Below are 14233 nucleotides of genomic sequence, written 5' to 3' on the forward strand. Positions count from 1 at the left end.
TTATAAATTTAGATACCTCATTCAATAGTGATCATGGCATCTAAGATGTTTGGGCAAAGTTTACTGAACTGTATGGAGATGAACTCAAGCCTCATACAAAACCTGTACAGAGTAGTACTGTTTTTGAAAAAAAAAAAAGCCATACTTTTTCTAATAATGAACAAATCCCTTTTAGGGCTCATTCAGACGTCCTTTTTTGCGTACAAGTTCTATCCATGTTTTTCACACAGACCTTTTACCTTGTATAATTTATGGGGCTGTTCCCAAGTATAAGATAGGGGAAGGTAGAGAAACTTTCTTTCTCATCTGAGAAAAAAGAATGAAACTCTAAAACTGATGAAAATTTTATGAAACTCTGAACAAAAACAGTGATGAAACTGGGATTGCTTTTCTCGAATGTGAAAAAAAGAAAAAAAAAGGACATCTAAGTGAGGTTCAGACAACTATAGCTGCTCCTGTTCTCATCTTCATCAATATATCAAGTTATATCTACTCTCCATTAGTGCTATTGTCGAACATACAAAGTTATTATATATTTTTTTTAATAAAAGGATAGCTTTCATAAAAATATGTTTAATAGATACAATTACTGAAATGACATGAGATTCCCTGGAAATCTATGTATAATTTATCACAAATCATCTACAGAAATATTAAATTACTTTATAGATAGGAGGTCTGCTGGTGGAGGCATCAAGGGAACTTTTCCCAATGTAAATGTCTTAGACTCGAACTGCAGGAGGTCTTCTTGTGAGAGCTCATTTCGAGGTGTAAACAGCGCGCTGGACAACATGGCGTTCGTTGCAGAGGACCCAACCGTATTTGAAGAATTTCTTACTGTGACAACTTGTCCAAATAATGATGTCCCTGGTGTACCAACACTGCAGGCTCCTGTGGTCGCTGCCCCAAAGCCAGATGTCCCTGTTGAACTTGAAAGTCCTCCAAAGCCAGTAGTAGTGATGCCTCCAAAAGTTTCTCCTGCACTTGCACTGCTTCCAAATCCACTAGTCACTGTAGTTCCTCCAAAACCAGAGGACACGGATGAACCAAAACCAGGTGCAGCAGCGGTAGGAGCAGATGAAGCTGAACCAAAGCTTGAGAAAATTGATGTGGTTCCACCTGAAGTTGTTGTCGGTACGAAAGAAAATGAAGAAGCGGATCCAGTTCCGGTTGTAGCAAACCCCACTGAAGACTTACTACCGAATGCTGGCGCACTAGAAAAACTAGAGCTGGCCCCGGCATTTGGAGTAGCAGACTGGGAGTCTAGTTTAAAACTGAAGGTGGCTGCGGATACCGTCTTGTCAGCTGAAGTGCCTGGAAAAAAATGGAAATTTAAGTTTTAATATATATTCTGACAGGGGTTTTACATTGTCAGAAGCTCTAGTTTTGCCAATCGATAAACAAGGCCTTGGTTTCTCGGCCACGTCAGTAATCCCTGGCCGCTAGACGGGAGCCCCGAGAACCCCCTCTTATCTGAAGGCCTTAGCTTACCGATCCCCATGACTTCCCAGATGCCCTGCCTGCGCTACCTGCTCCCTTTCGACACGGAAATGTTATGGCAAGAAGCATACAAACACTGATTGGCTGCAGTGGTCACATGTCAAATCATCATCACTGGAGACCAGAACACAAAGAAATTATCAAGGGGCTATGGCATGGACTGCCAATCTGCTACATTGGTAAAATACACAGAGGGAACCAGGTTCTGTATGTGTAAAGCACATGTCAAACTCTGGCCCGCAGGGTGATTATATTTAGCCCACGATGCCATTTGTGATTGTGTTTATTTTATTCTAAGATCTATTAATTGAAATCTACTTTGTTCGTGGGACAACCCCTTTAAGTTTGTTTCAATATGAAAGTTTCATCGCTATATATGATCAGGAAAGACTTCAATTGTAGACATTTTTTTTAATAAATATCAAGGTAGGTCTGAAACTTTGTCCAAGTTTTTCATTTTGGCCCTCTGTGTTTGACATTCCCGGTCTAAAGGAAGAGAAGACGCTCGGCCGCACTGTTTGCTCGTCCCCTCTGCTTACTTGAGGTGCCGAAACCAGACTGTTGTAGACCTCCAAAAGACCCCGACTGCTGTAGACCTCCAAATGTTGGTTGCGCTGTGACAATAGGTGGCTTGGTGAGCTGATTAAGCTTGAAAAATAAATTAAAATTAATCAATAGAAAGATCACATTTTATTTTAAGCAAAAGCTTCTTAGTCTGCAGGAGCTGAGTACTGCTAGTTCTACACAATACTAGTATACTATTAAGCAAGCAAACTTAGAGGGACTGTTTGTATTAATCATCTAGCTTTAGGATAGGTCATCAATATCACACTGGTGGATGTCCGGTACTCGGCAGGGATGTAACTAGAGAACAGCGGTGAACAGCACGGCTCCGCTCACTGTGCAGCGCCCGTTCTCATATACTGCAGCTCAGCTCCATTGAAGTGATTGTGATCGGAGCTGTAGGACCCGGGAACTACACAGTGAACAGAGCTGTATTGTTCTGGCCTCGTACACCGCCTACATCCAGCCGCCGCTCCAGCTGGAAACCATTAAAGGGGTTTCCTCATCTTCTTAAATGGATAAAATTACAAAGTTCTTGCAAAGACCATAAACTTTGAAATTACCTTATTAAAAATCCTCTCCATTCTCAAGAACACAGGGATTGCACCTCTGCGGTCTGAGAGTGGCCTGTTTGCTTGACAAAAAGCAAGCGCTTACAACCTGTTTGCTTACAGCTTGCGTGCACTGGTCTGTAGCTCGCTGGATCATTGGATACGGACCGTTTCACTCTCCCTGTGCTTATCCAATGCTAGAGAGCACAGTGCAGACCAGCTGAGCGGTCAACGATCAGGAGTGCACCATTCCCAGCAAGCAGGAAGGCAGCAGAGTGGTGCGCTCCTGATCAAAGAACAGAGTAAAGCCCCAATCTCACATAGCGAGATCGCTAGCGAGATCGCTGCTGTGTCACGGTTTTGGTGACGCAACAGCGACCTCACCAGCGATGTCGCTATGTGTGACACTTTACAACGATCAGGCCCCTGCTGTGAGGTCGCTGATCGCTGCAGAATGTCCTGGACCATTTTTTGGTCGTTGCCCTCCCGCTGGTCAGCACACATCGCTGTGTGTGACCAGCGGGAGCAGCGATCAGGCTGGTAACCATGATAAACAGCGCTTTACTAGGGCACACGCGCACCTAGTAACCCGCTGTTTATCATGGTTACGAGCCTGCTAAAGTGAGCGGTAACCTCCCGCTCACCGTAGCAAAGTGGTAACCATGATAAACAGCGGGTTACTAGGTGCGCGTGTGCCCCTAGTAACCCGATGTTTACACCATGGTTACCAGCCTGCTCCTGCTTCAGCAGGCTCAAAACCAGGAGCAGGACATCGTGGAAAGATTCTTTCCACGATGTCGCTGCTCCCCAGATCGTTGGTGAGCCTGCCTGTTTGACAGCTCACCAGCGACCACATAGCGACGCAGCAACGATCCCTGACAGGTCGTATCGTTGTCGGGATCGTTGCAGCATCGCTAAGTGTGACGGGGCCTTAAGCCTTTAATCCAAGGACAGCTTATGTATATGATAAGCCTTTACAACACTACCTTACAAGAATAAGATGTTACTTTACCAGTGCAGAGGTAGAAGATGGATTCCAGTTCTTAATTTCATGTACCCTTTGTTTCCACTGATTAAGAAGCTGCTGTACCGAACTCATCTGACAAGCAGAAGCAAAGCCAACAATTAGGTTTAAAACATAAGAGAGCATTTTATTATTAGCCTTGCAGGTCCACAAACATCAGCGTATTGCTAATATTTTCATGATGTCCTGTTGTGGTACGCTGCCCAGTGCTGCCCCCATCCTGCAAAGATCAAAATGGAAGCGCTCAAAAACTACAGAACATTAACACACTGATATCAATGTGCCTGACACTTCTGCCCTCACATGGGGCTGACAGGTTACCCCTTAAGGGACTGTCAGCACAGAATAACTGTTGAAACCAAGAACTGCCGCTCAGTGCACACGGCGGGGCTAATCATTTATAAACACCTTCCAATCTACTGTAGCTCCTCCCTTCTCTGCATCTATGATGTCACAACTGTCAATGAAAGCAGAAGGGGCGGAGATTGAGGGAAAAGAAGCAGGTGGGAAGGTGTATTTAAAGGAAACCTGTCACTATAAAAATGCACTTTAATTTGCAGCTACCATGTTATAGATCAGGAGGAGCAGAGTAGATTGATATGAAGTTTAGTGACAAAAGATTCAGTATTACCTGTGGCTTAATCTTTTCATCCCAGAAAGAACAGAGGATATTTAGTCGGATGGGCGGTCCTATCAGTGATTGACAGCTATATCTGTATGGACATATATATATAGATAGGACCGCGACACTGGACCGAAAATCCCAGAAAGAGCAGAGGCTTAAATGATTAAACCAAAGCTTATACTGAATCTTTTCTCACTAAACCATCTAACAGTCTACTCAGCTGCCCCTATTCTATAACATGATGCCTGCAGATTAGACTGCATTTTCATGCTGACAGGTTCCCTTTAAATGTTTGGCCATGTTATGGAGCACCGAGCGGCGGCACTTGGTTTCAACAGTCATTCTCTGCTGACAGAGTCCTTTTCATTTCTGTAAGCACCCAAGCCAGTATGTTGTCCTTTAAAGAGGATATAAATACATTTATCACCTATGTCACCCTGCAACACTGAAAAACAGGAGTCTTAAAGTTCCCTGTGTAAGTGGAGCTGTAGTGCACATCCATGAATACCATTCCCGAAGAAAGTAGTGGTCATACACAAGGGATAAACTCCATTAAAGAGGTTCCACTAATTGCTCCCCCTTTCATATGTCCCAACTCTTCCTAATAATCAGTTTTCTAATATATAACCCCTGGCAAAAATTATGGAATCACCGGGCTCGGAGGATGTTCATTCAGTTGTTTAATGTTGTTGAAAAAAAGCAGATCACAGACAAGGCACAAAACTAAAGTCATTTCAAATGGCAACTTTACGGCTTTAAGAAACACTAAAAGAAATCAAGATAAAAAATGTGGTACTCAGTAAGGGTAATTTTTTTCAGACCAAGCAGAGGGAAAAAATTATGGAATCACTCAATTCTGAGGAAGAAATTATGGAATCATGAAAAACAAACACACAAAAGAACACTCCAATACATCACTAGTATTTTGTTGCACCACCTCTGGCTTTAATAACAGCTTGCAGTCTGAGGCATGGCCTTAATGAGTGACAAACAGTACTCTTCATCAATCTGGCTCCAACTTTCTCTGATTGCTGTTGCCAGATCAGCTTTGCAGGTTGGAGCTTTGTCATGGACCATTTTCTTCAACTTCCACCAAAGATTTTCAATTGGATTGAGATCTGGACTATTTATAGGCCATGACATTGACCTTATGTGTCTTCTTTCAAGGAATGTTTTCACAGTTTTTCCTCTATGGCAGGATGCATTATCATCTTGAAAAATGATGTCATCATCCCCAAACATCCTTTCAATTGATGGGATAAGAAAACTGTCCAAAATATCAATGTAAACTTGGGCATTTATTGAAGATGTAATGACAGCCATCTCCCCAGTGCCTTTTCCTGACATGCAGCCCCATATCATCAATGACTGTGGAAATTTGCATGTTCTCTTCATGCAGTCATCTTTATAAATCTCATTGGAACGGCAACAAACAAAAGTTCCAGCATCATCACCTTGCCCAATGCAGATTCGCGATTCATCACTGAATGACTTTCATCCAGTCATCCACAGTCCACGATTGCTTTTCCTTAGCCCATTTTAACCTTGTTTTTTTCTGTTTAGGTGTTAATGACGGCTTATGTTTAGCTTTTCTGTATGTAAATCCCATTTCCTTTAGGCAGTTTCTTACAGTTCGGTCACAGACATTGACTCCAGTTTCCTCCCATTCGTTCCTCATTTGTTTTGTTGTGCTTTTCCTGTTTTGGAGACATATTGCTTTAAGTTTCCGGTCTTGACGCTTTGATGTCTTCCTTGGTCTACCAGTATGTTTGCCTTTAACAACCTTCCCATGTTGTTTGTATTTGGTCCAGATTTTAGACACAGCTGACTGTGAACAACCAACATCTTTTGCAACATTGCCTGATGATTTACCTTCTTTTAAGAGTTTGATAATCCTCTCCTTTGTTTCAATTGACATCTCTTGTGTTGGAGCCATGATTCATGTCAGTCCACTTGGTGCAACAGCTCTCCAAGGTGTGATCACTCTTTTTTAGATGCCGACTAACGAGCAGATCTAATTGGATGCAGGTGTTAGTTTTGGAAATGAAAATTTACAGGGTGATTCCATAATTTTTTCCTCAGAATTGAGTGATTCCATAATTTTTTCCCTCTGCTTGGTCTGAAAAAAAATTACCCTTACTGAGTACCACATTTTTAATCTTGATTTCTTTTAGTGTTTCTTAAAGCCCTAAAGTTGCCATTTGAAAGGACGTTAGCTTTGTGCCATGTCTGTGATCTGCTTTTTTTCAACAACATTAAATAACTGAATGAACATCCTGCAAGCCCAGTGACTCCATAATTTTTGACAGGGGTTGTACTTCTATTGCCAGCCCTGCTTCTGTAAGCTCAACTCTGTGTGGGTGATCTAGTCTCTGTTGAGATGCTGCCACTCCCGATCTAGGGACCAGAATCTGACAAACCGAGTAGCGCACGTCACTGATGGGGGCAGGGCTACGTCTGTGAGTGACAGCAGTCTGAGCACATATGCTCAGATCAGGCTTCACTCTCCTCCTCTACCTGGATCCTGCCAATGCTTTGGAGTGCCGTCCCTTCAGCTGATAAGCACTGCTGATCATTAGAAAGCAAGCATATCACAGGGCTTGTCAGCTGAAAGCACGGCGCTCCAAAGAATCGTCAGGATCCAGGCAGAGGAGGAGAGTGAAGCCTGATCCGAGCTTGGTCATTCCTGGCACAGACTGACTCTGCCGATGCTTTCGACTGCCGTCCCTTAAGCTAACAAATGCTGCTGATCATTAGAAAGCTTATCACAAGGCTTGTCAGCTGAAGGGACGGTGCTCAAAAGCATCGGCAGTCAGTCTGTACCAGGAATGAACAAGCTCAGATCAAGCTTCACTCTCCTCCTCTGCCTGGATCCTGACGATGCTTTGGAGCGCTGTCCCTTCAGCTGACAAGCGCTGCCACAGCTGAAGGGACTGCACGTCAAAGCGTCAGCAGAGTGAGTCTGCACCACGAATAACCAAGCTCAGATCAGGCTGACAAATGTCCCTTCAGCTGACAAATGACTAAACTAAGTACGGCAGTTAATATTAAAAATCAATGTCTCCTATGAAGCCCAGTCCGTGGTTGGGCATCATATGAGTACTGAGATGACAATAATGGGGGCCTTTGGAAGGGACTACATAACACAATAAAAATAATAAAAATGATTACATAGTTTTGAAGATGGCCTGCTTCGTGAGATGTGTAACACTCCAAGCGCAACTCTTCAGGAGAGATGTCAGTGAAACCTGTGAGGAAAATAAAAAAAAAAAAAATTAAATTTGACCACTAGGATAGTCAGGCAGGCAATTTACATACACACCCACTAAGGAAAAAAAACACAATGCAATAGTGTACTAGTAAGGCATAATGAGTACCTGATAAGTGCTGCTGCTCCTTCAGGACGCAATACACAGAGAGCGGCCACTGCCCAGACACTTCCCACGACTCCATGTCTTGTATAATATCAGCTCTAGACATAAGAGGAAAAAACACAGGGTCTTTGTCAATAGATATATGTACAGAAGGTCATAAGCATTCATCGTGAGCAGCTATGCCCAACTGGCAACCCTAATGTGTCTGACGAGTGAAGGAAACTCAGATAGAAAGAGCTACTCCTTACTCTCCTGTCATGGAGGCACTGTGGCATCTTTATCATTCTTGCAAGCTGTGTTGTCTTGGCCAACCTACTGACCCTGCCCAAATGTGATGTATTGTCCCTTGGTGGTGTCAGGGGTCCCACTGATGGCACCCACAAAAGGTTATGATGACCACCACTTATCTAATGTTCACTGCTCAAACAAATAAAGGGAACACTTAAACAACAGTGTAACTCCAAGTCAATCACAGTTCTGCGAAATCTACCTCTCCAGTTATGAAGCAACACGGATTGTGAATCAATTTCTCCTGCTGTTGTGCAAATGGAACAGACAACAGGTAGAAATGATAGGCAATTAGCAAGATACCCCATAAAAAGGAGTGGTTCTGCAGGTGGTGACCACAGACCATTTCTCCGTTCTCATCCTTTATGGCTGTTTTGGTCACTTTTGCATTTTGTCATTGCTCTCACCCCCAGAGATACAGTAGCATGAGGCGGTGTCTACAAACCACAGAACTTGCTCAGGTAGTACAGCTCATCCAGGATGGCACATCAATGCGAGCTGTGGCAAGAAGGTTTGCTGTGTCTGTCAGCACAGTGTCCAGAAAATGGAGCAGATACCAGGAGATAAGCCAGTACACCAGGAGACGTGGAGGGGGCTGTAGGAGGGGAACCCAGCAGCAGGACCGCAACCATCTCCTTTGTGCAAGGAGAACAGGAGGAACAGTGCTAGAGCCCTGAAAAATGACCTCCAGAAGACCACTAACATCCATGTGTCTGCTCAAACTGTCAGAAAAGACTCCATGAGGGTGGTATGAGGGCCTGACATCCACAAGTGTGTTGTGCTTACAGCCCAACAGAGTGCAAGGCGATTGGCATTCACCAGAAAACACCAAGATTGGCAGATTCAACATTGGCGCCCTGTGCTCTTCACGGATGAGAGCAGGTTCACACTGGGCACATGTGGCAGAAGTGACAAAATCTGGAGACGCCGTGGAGAATGTTCTGCTGCCGGAACAATCCTCCAGCATGACTGGTTTGGCAGTGGGTCAGTAATGATGTGGGGAGTAGTGATGAGCGAGTATGTTTTGTTAACCCTTTCGCCGAGTATACTCGGCCGAGCACCGAGTATTTATAGCGTGCTCGGTGATATGTTTAAATCACTCCCGTCTGCATGATTTGCGACTTTTTGACAGCTTTGATACATGTGAGGAATGTCTGCTTCTTACACATTCCTCACATGTACTAAAGCTGTCAAACCGTCGCATTTCTTTGGAGGGCCACACAGCCCTCCATGTGCTAGCCCGAAGTATCCTGACTGCCATTAGGTACCTGGATGAGATCCTCAGACCCATTGTGAGACCATATGCAGGTGCAGTAGCCCTTGGTTCCTTCAGATGCATGACAATGCCAAACCTCATGTGGTTGGAGTGTGTCAGCAGTTCCAGCAAGATGAAGGGATTGAAGCTATGGACTGGCCCACCCGTTCCTCAGACCTGAATCCAATTGAGCACATCTGGGACATCAGGTCTCGTTCCATCCATCAATGCCACGTTGCACCACAGATTGTCCAGGAGTGAAATCTATTCCCCGGTGACACCAGACAGTCTTGTATTCTAGAGAATCTATAAATGCTATAATATTGGGAATAACTTGCTGATCGCTGGGACCCCAGCAATCACGAGATTGAAGCTCTGCAGCCCTGTCCTGAATGACACAAAGGTGTGTACGGGTGGCATCCACTCAACTGTCTATGGCACTGCCAAATACATCACTTGGCTTTTCCTGGCAGTCTCACATACAATGAATGGAGCTAAGGGAATGGAACCCATTCAGGACGAGTGAACTCGGAGTTCCAAAGCCCCAATCTCAGATTACTGGGGATACCTTTGGTCAGACTCCCAGAGATCAGCAAGTTATCCTCTACTAGATTTTTGGGGAATAATCCTCTAAGTGAGGCTAATTAGTATGTGGATTAGTGGCCATGCCAAAAGCAAGAAATACAGATGTCAGCCACATATTTTCTTTCGAATAGTATTGGATTTTTTGTCTGACCATGCCCACACTGCCCCTTGTAGACTGGCACCAGCCGATTAAAAACTTAAGTCACATTGGGCCCCTACAAGAAAAGCATGAAATACTTACAATGGGCTGTCTTCTATGTCTTGGCCTCCGTCTCGGCCATGATCCTGGTTTGCCAGGGCACCGAATCTGTTTTGAGGCGTGTAGAATCCTGAAGAGTCATTTGGTTTAGAGCTTCTGTTTCTATTATCGTCAGATCCAGACCCAAAAGAACCTCTGTCATTGTCCCGTTTAGTCCATGTTAAATTTTTAGAAAAAGTAGAAGGCTGTACATATCGCTGACCTGATGAATTCCAGTTTGAAGACGCAGCTTAAAGGCAAATTCATGATTCTAATGTTAGGTCTCCATGACGGAAAACAGCAGTACAAGCAATGGTCATCAATATCAAAGTAAGGACAACTCCTATTACTATGGGAAATCGATATGTAAATGTCTAATAGTGGTGGATCCCACCTCTACAGGACTTCATTGAGGTCTATGAGAAAACTGTGGAGATTGCAGCCGCCAGACCCCTAATCCTATAACAGATCAGAGTCCCAGAGGAAAGAGCGGCACCAATCACATATCTACAACCGATCCGATCCGAAGAAAGGGGGCTTTACTGACCAAAGTTTGTCACTTCAAAGTGTTGTCCGCTGACATTTATAGGAATTGCGGAAAAAGACGACACTTCGGGGGAAAAGGTCTGACCAGATACCTCCTCGCAGTAACAACGGCTGATCACCCCAGTACGGAAAACAGTAATTTAAAAACAAAATGACTCCAATTATGATTTCATCATTTAGAGGATCTCTCATGACGATGGCAAAACTCAGAAGAAAATTTAAAAGACATGAGTCTGGCACTAACACTGCAGCCTGAATGTGAATGACATCCTAGTAGATCTCAACCTTAAAGGGAGTCTGTAATCCTAAAAAACTAAACCCCTGATACAGGTGTGTAGAGGACTTAGCCTCTATATAAATCATACATGTAGTACAGATTTTAGAGGTTTAGTTGGCATAAAAAAAAATAACTTATTAGTCTGGAAATGGAGAGGTTTTGGATGGTGCACCCTTGGCGCTGCCAGGGGTTCAGAGCAGTTAGGCCCCATCAATCTGCATTCTGAGCAACGCCATATTTTGACTGACCATCCTCAAGCAGCTCTGCACAGACACCACAGCCCGGATCACTGGCTTATTGCTTGCTCTCACCATCGCTTCCTTTCTGCAGTACAGTACCGAGCTGTGGCCGCTGACATGAGAAACGGCAAGGACACTATCTGAGCGCGGCTGCAGTGTCCGTGTGGAGGAGCAGAGCCGCCAATTGTCATATACTGATTGACAGCGCTGAACTCAATCACCGGCTCTGCAGCTCACATAGTGTAATCGCTGGATCCAGTCCACAGCCTCTGCCACTCGATGATGTACTGCAGATGGGGGCCAGCAATGAGAGCCGGGAATAAAAAAATATATGTGAGCGTCGCTAAGGAGTTCAGGTTGTCAATCAAGATATGACAGCTTAGGATACAAATTGTCAAGATGTATCAGTGCACTGAGCCATTGGCCATGACAAGCGTGCACTGAAGCATCCTCATTCACACACAAAACCATTTTTTTTTTACAAGAAAACCAGTAAAAGTTATAGTACACGTAAGATTTTTAAAGAGGCCAAATCCCCTATATACCAGTATAAGGGGGTTTAATTAGCAGTTTGGAGGCGACAATGTCCCTTTTATGGATCCCAGTGCAGGGTGTCATTTTATGGGCAGCACGGTGGCTCAGTGGTTAGCACTGTAGCCTTGCAGCGCTGGGGTCCTGGGTTCACCTCCCACCAAGGACAACATCTGCAAGGAGTTTGTATGTTCTCTCTTTTTTTTGCGTGGGTTTCCTCCCACACTCCAAAGACATACTGATAGGGAATTTAAATTCTGAGCCCCAATGGGGAAAGTGACTATGATGTCTGTAAAGCGCTGGGGAATAAGATGGTGCTAATAAGGAATAAATCATTTTAGAGGATGCAGAAGCTGTGGTGATATTCAGGCCCAGGAGCCCAACATATGCGTGTCCTATATGACTCGGCCTAAGGTATAGACATGGAATATTTGGGGAGCCCCGGTACAGAAGCTTTGGAGTCTAAGCGATAAGACATAAGAGTCTCCAGAGGAACCACAAGTCCCATGTGCAGAAGCAGTTTGATCTGCCGGACTCAAGGAACAGAGATCAGCGGTGCAGGAGGGAGTCGGGAGCTGCTTATCCTCAGGTCGTACACTGCTGATAGAGCAGTATTGGTGGTCTGCACACAGTACACCCCCGGTCAGTGCCCCGGCTCCCTGTACCTGAGCCTTGGCTTTGGTAGCGGTTGTGTCCTTGGTGTCGTCCATCTCTCGGATGTTCGTTCCAACACCTGTCTCCAAACTTACAGCGGCCCTGCAGGAAGAAGCTGCAGATCGCCATGTTCAGCAAGCAGCGCGAGGCCAGACGGGATTCTCGTGTCACGTGGTAGGACGCCGCAGTACGTCACTACGAGCCGCCAACCACTCTGGTTGGCAGAAGCCATGATGGGGCTCAGATCTGCAGGAGCCTGTAGATGGCGCGCTTATGCTCGGAGGCAGCGCGCTGTATGTGGCCGTGGTGTCAGTCAGCCCTCAGTCACACGGCGCGTTCTGATTGCTGCTGTAAGGCCCCGGCTCCGTGATTTTCTACTAACAAGTTATAGTGTACACAGGCCCTTGGGGGCAGAGTCCTAGGGGCCCCTCTGCTTTCTATTTCGCCTCCTGCTTTCCAAGAGACAGTACTGGTTATTTTTCAGGCCATAATATTGTCTGGCCTTTTTTTTTTTTTTTTTTTTTGCGGTTTAACCCCTTAGTGACTGAGCCAATTTTGACTATGCTGACCGGGTCAAATTTTCAATTCTGACCACTGTCCCTTTATGAGGTAATTACTCTGGAACGCTTCAACGGATCCCCCTGATTTGAGTTTGTTTTTTCGTGACATATTGTACTTCATGATTGTGGTAACATTTCTTCGATATCACTTGAGTTTATTTGTGAAACTATCGGAAATTTGCCAAAAATTCAGCAATTTTCAAACTTTGAATTTTCATGCCTTTAAATCAGAGAGATATGTCACACAAAATAGTTAATGAATAACATTTCCCACATGTCTACTTTACATCAGAACAATTCTTTAAACTTTTTTTTTTTTTGTTAGGGAGCTATAAGGGTTAAAAGTTGACCAGCGATTTCTCATTTTTCCTACAAAATTTACCAAACCTTTTTTTGGGACCACATCACATTTGAAGAGACTTTGAGCGGCCTTTATGACAGAAAATGGCCAAAAGTGACACCATTCTAAAACTTGCACCCCTTAAGGTGCTCAAAACCACATTCAAGAAGTTTATTAACCCTTCAGGTGCTTCACAGTGAACATTTAACTTTTTTTTTTTTTTTTCACAAAAATGTTACTTTAGCCCCAAATCTTTTATTTTCACAAGGGTATCAGGAGAAAATTAACTACAAAATTTGTTGTGCAATTTCTCCTGAGCATGCCAATACTAGACCCCTCAAAGAATATACCTAGATGTGTGGTGAGCACCGTGAACCCACTGGTGTTTCACAGAAGTTCATAATGTAGAGCAGTGAAAATAAAAAAAAAAAATCACATTTTTAAAATGTACTTTTAGGCTGCATGCCCACGATGCGGATTTAATACGTTTCCGCAGCAAAAACGCATTAAAAACGCATCTTAAGTTGTCTGCCATGTTTCCCACTGATAATCCGCATGTGCTGTGCACATGTTGCGGAAATTTCCGCTGCAGATTATCATTGAGGAAAAATCCGCAGCACTACCATTAATTTTGCGGAATCGCGGCGAAATCGCCGCCATTGACTTGCATTGAACCGCCGCATAACATCCGCATGCATAAAAGCTTCATGCGGATGTTATGCGATTCAATGCGCAGGTGGTACCCGGGTCTGGAGAAGAGGAGACTCTCATCCAGACCCGGGTACCATAGAACCTGTAGTTAAAAAATAATAAAATAAAAAAAAACACATACTTACTTTCTGATGGCTCCCTGTCTGCTCCCGGCGGCGCTGCTGGCTCTTCGGCTACTCGCAGTGGTGTAACAGGACCTTCCATGACATCATTTAGTCATGTGACAGGTCACGCGACTGCTGACGTCGGTGGTCGCGTGACCTGTCGCATGACGTCATGGAAGGTCCTCTTTAAAGCACCACAAGCCGCCGAAGACACCAGACGCACCGGAGAAGGAGACCGGGGGCCATCGGAAGGTAAGTATAATGTTT

General features: G+C 44.5%; 1 protein-coding gene across 1 annotated transcript; it reads right to left on the bottom strand.

Annotated features, from left to right (window-relative positions):
- Positions 1-525: 525 nt before the first annotated feature.
- On the bottom strand, positions 526-12416 carry LOC141265145 (nucleoporin NUP42-like). The gene is made up of 7 exons (XM_073677866.1): positions 12263-12416; positions 10008-10254; positions 7642-7736; positions 7436-7512; positions 3628-3714; positions 2040-2148; positions 526-1314 (listed from the first exon to the last, which is right to left on the bottom strand). The coding sequence occupies exons 1-7, from the start codon at positions 12378-12380 to the stop codon at positions 659-661; spliced, it is 1389 nt and encodes a 462-aa protein (XP_073533967.1). The 5' UTR covers positions 12381-12416; the 3' UTR covers positions 526-658.
- Positions 12417-14233: the final 1817 nt, after the last annotated feature.

Source organism: Phyllobates terribilis, unplaced genomic scaffold (assembly GCF_046119375.1).
Source record: "Phyllobates terribilis strain yellow unplaced genomic scaffold, ASM4611937v1 Scaffold_4__5_contigs__length_816908805, whole genome shotgun sequence".
Lineage (NCBI taxonomy): Eukaryota > Metazoa > Chordata > Amphibia > Anura > Dendrobatidae > Phyllobates > Phyllobates terribilis.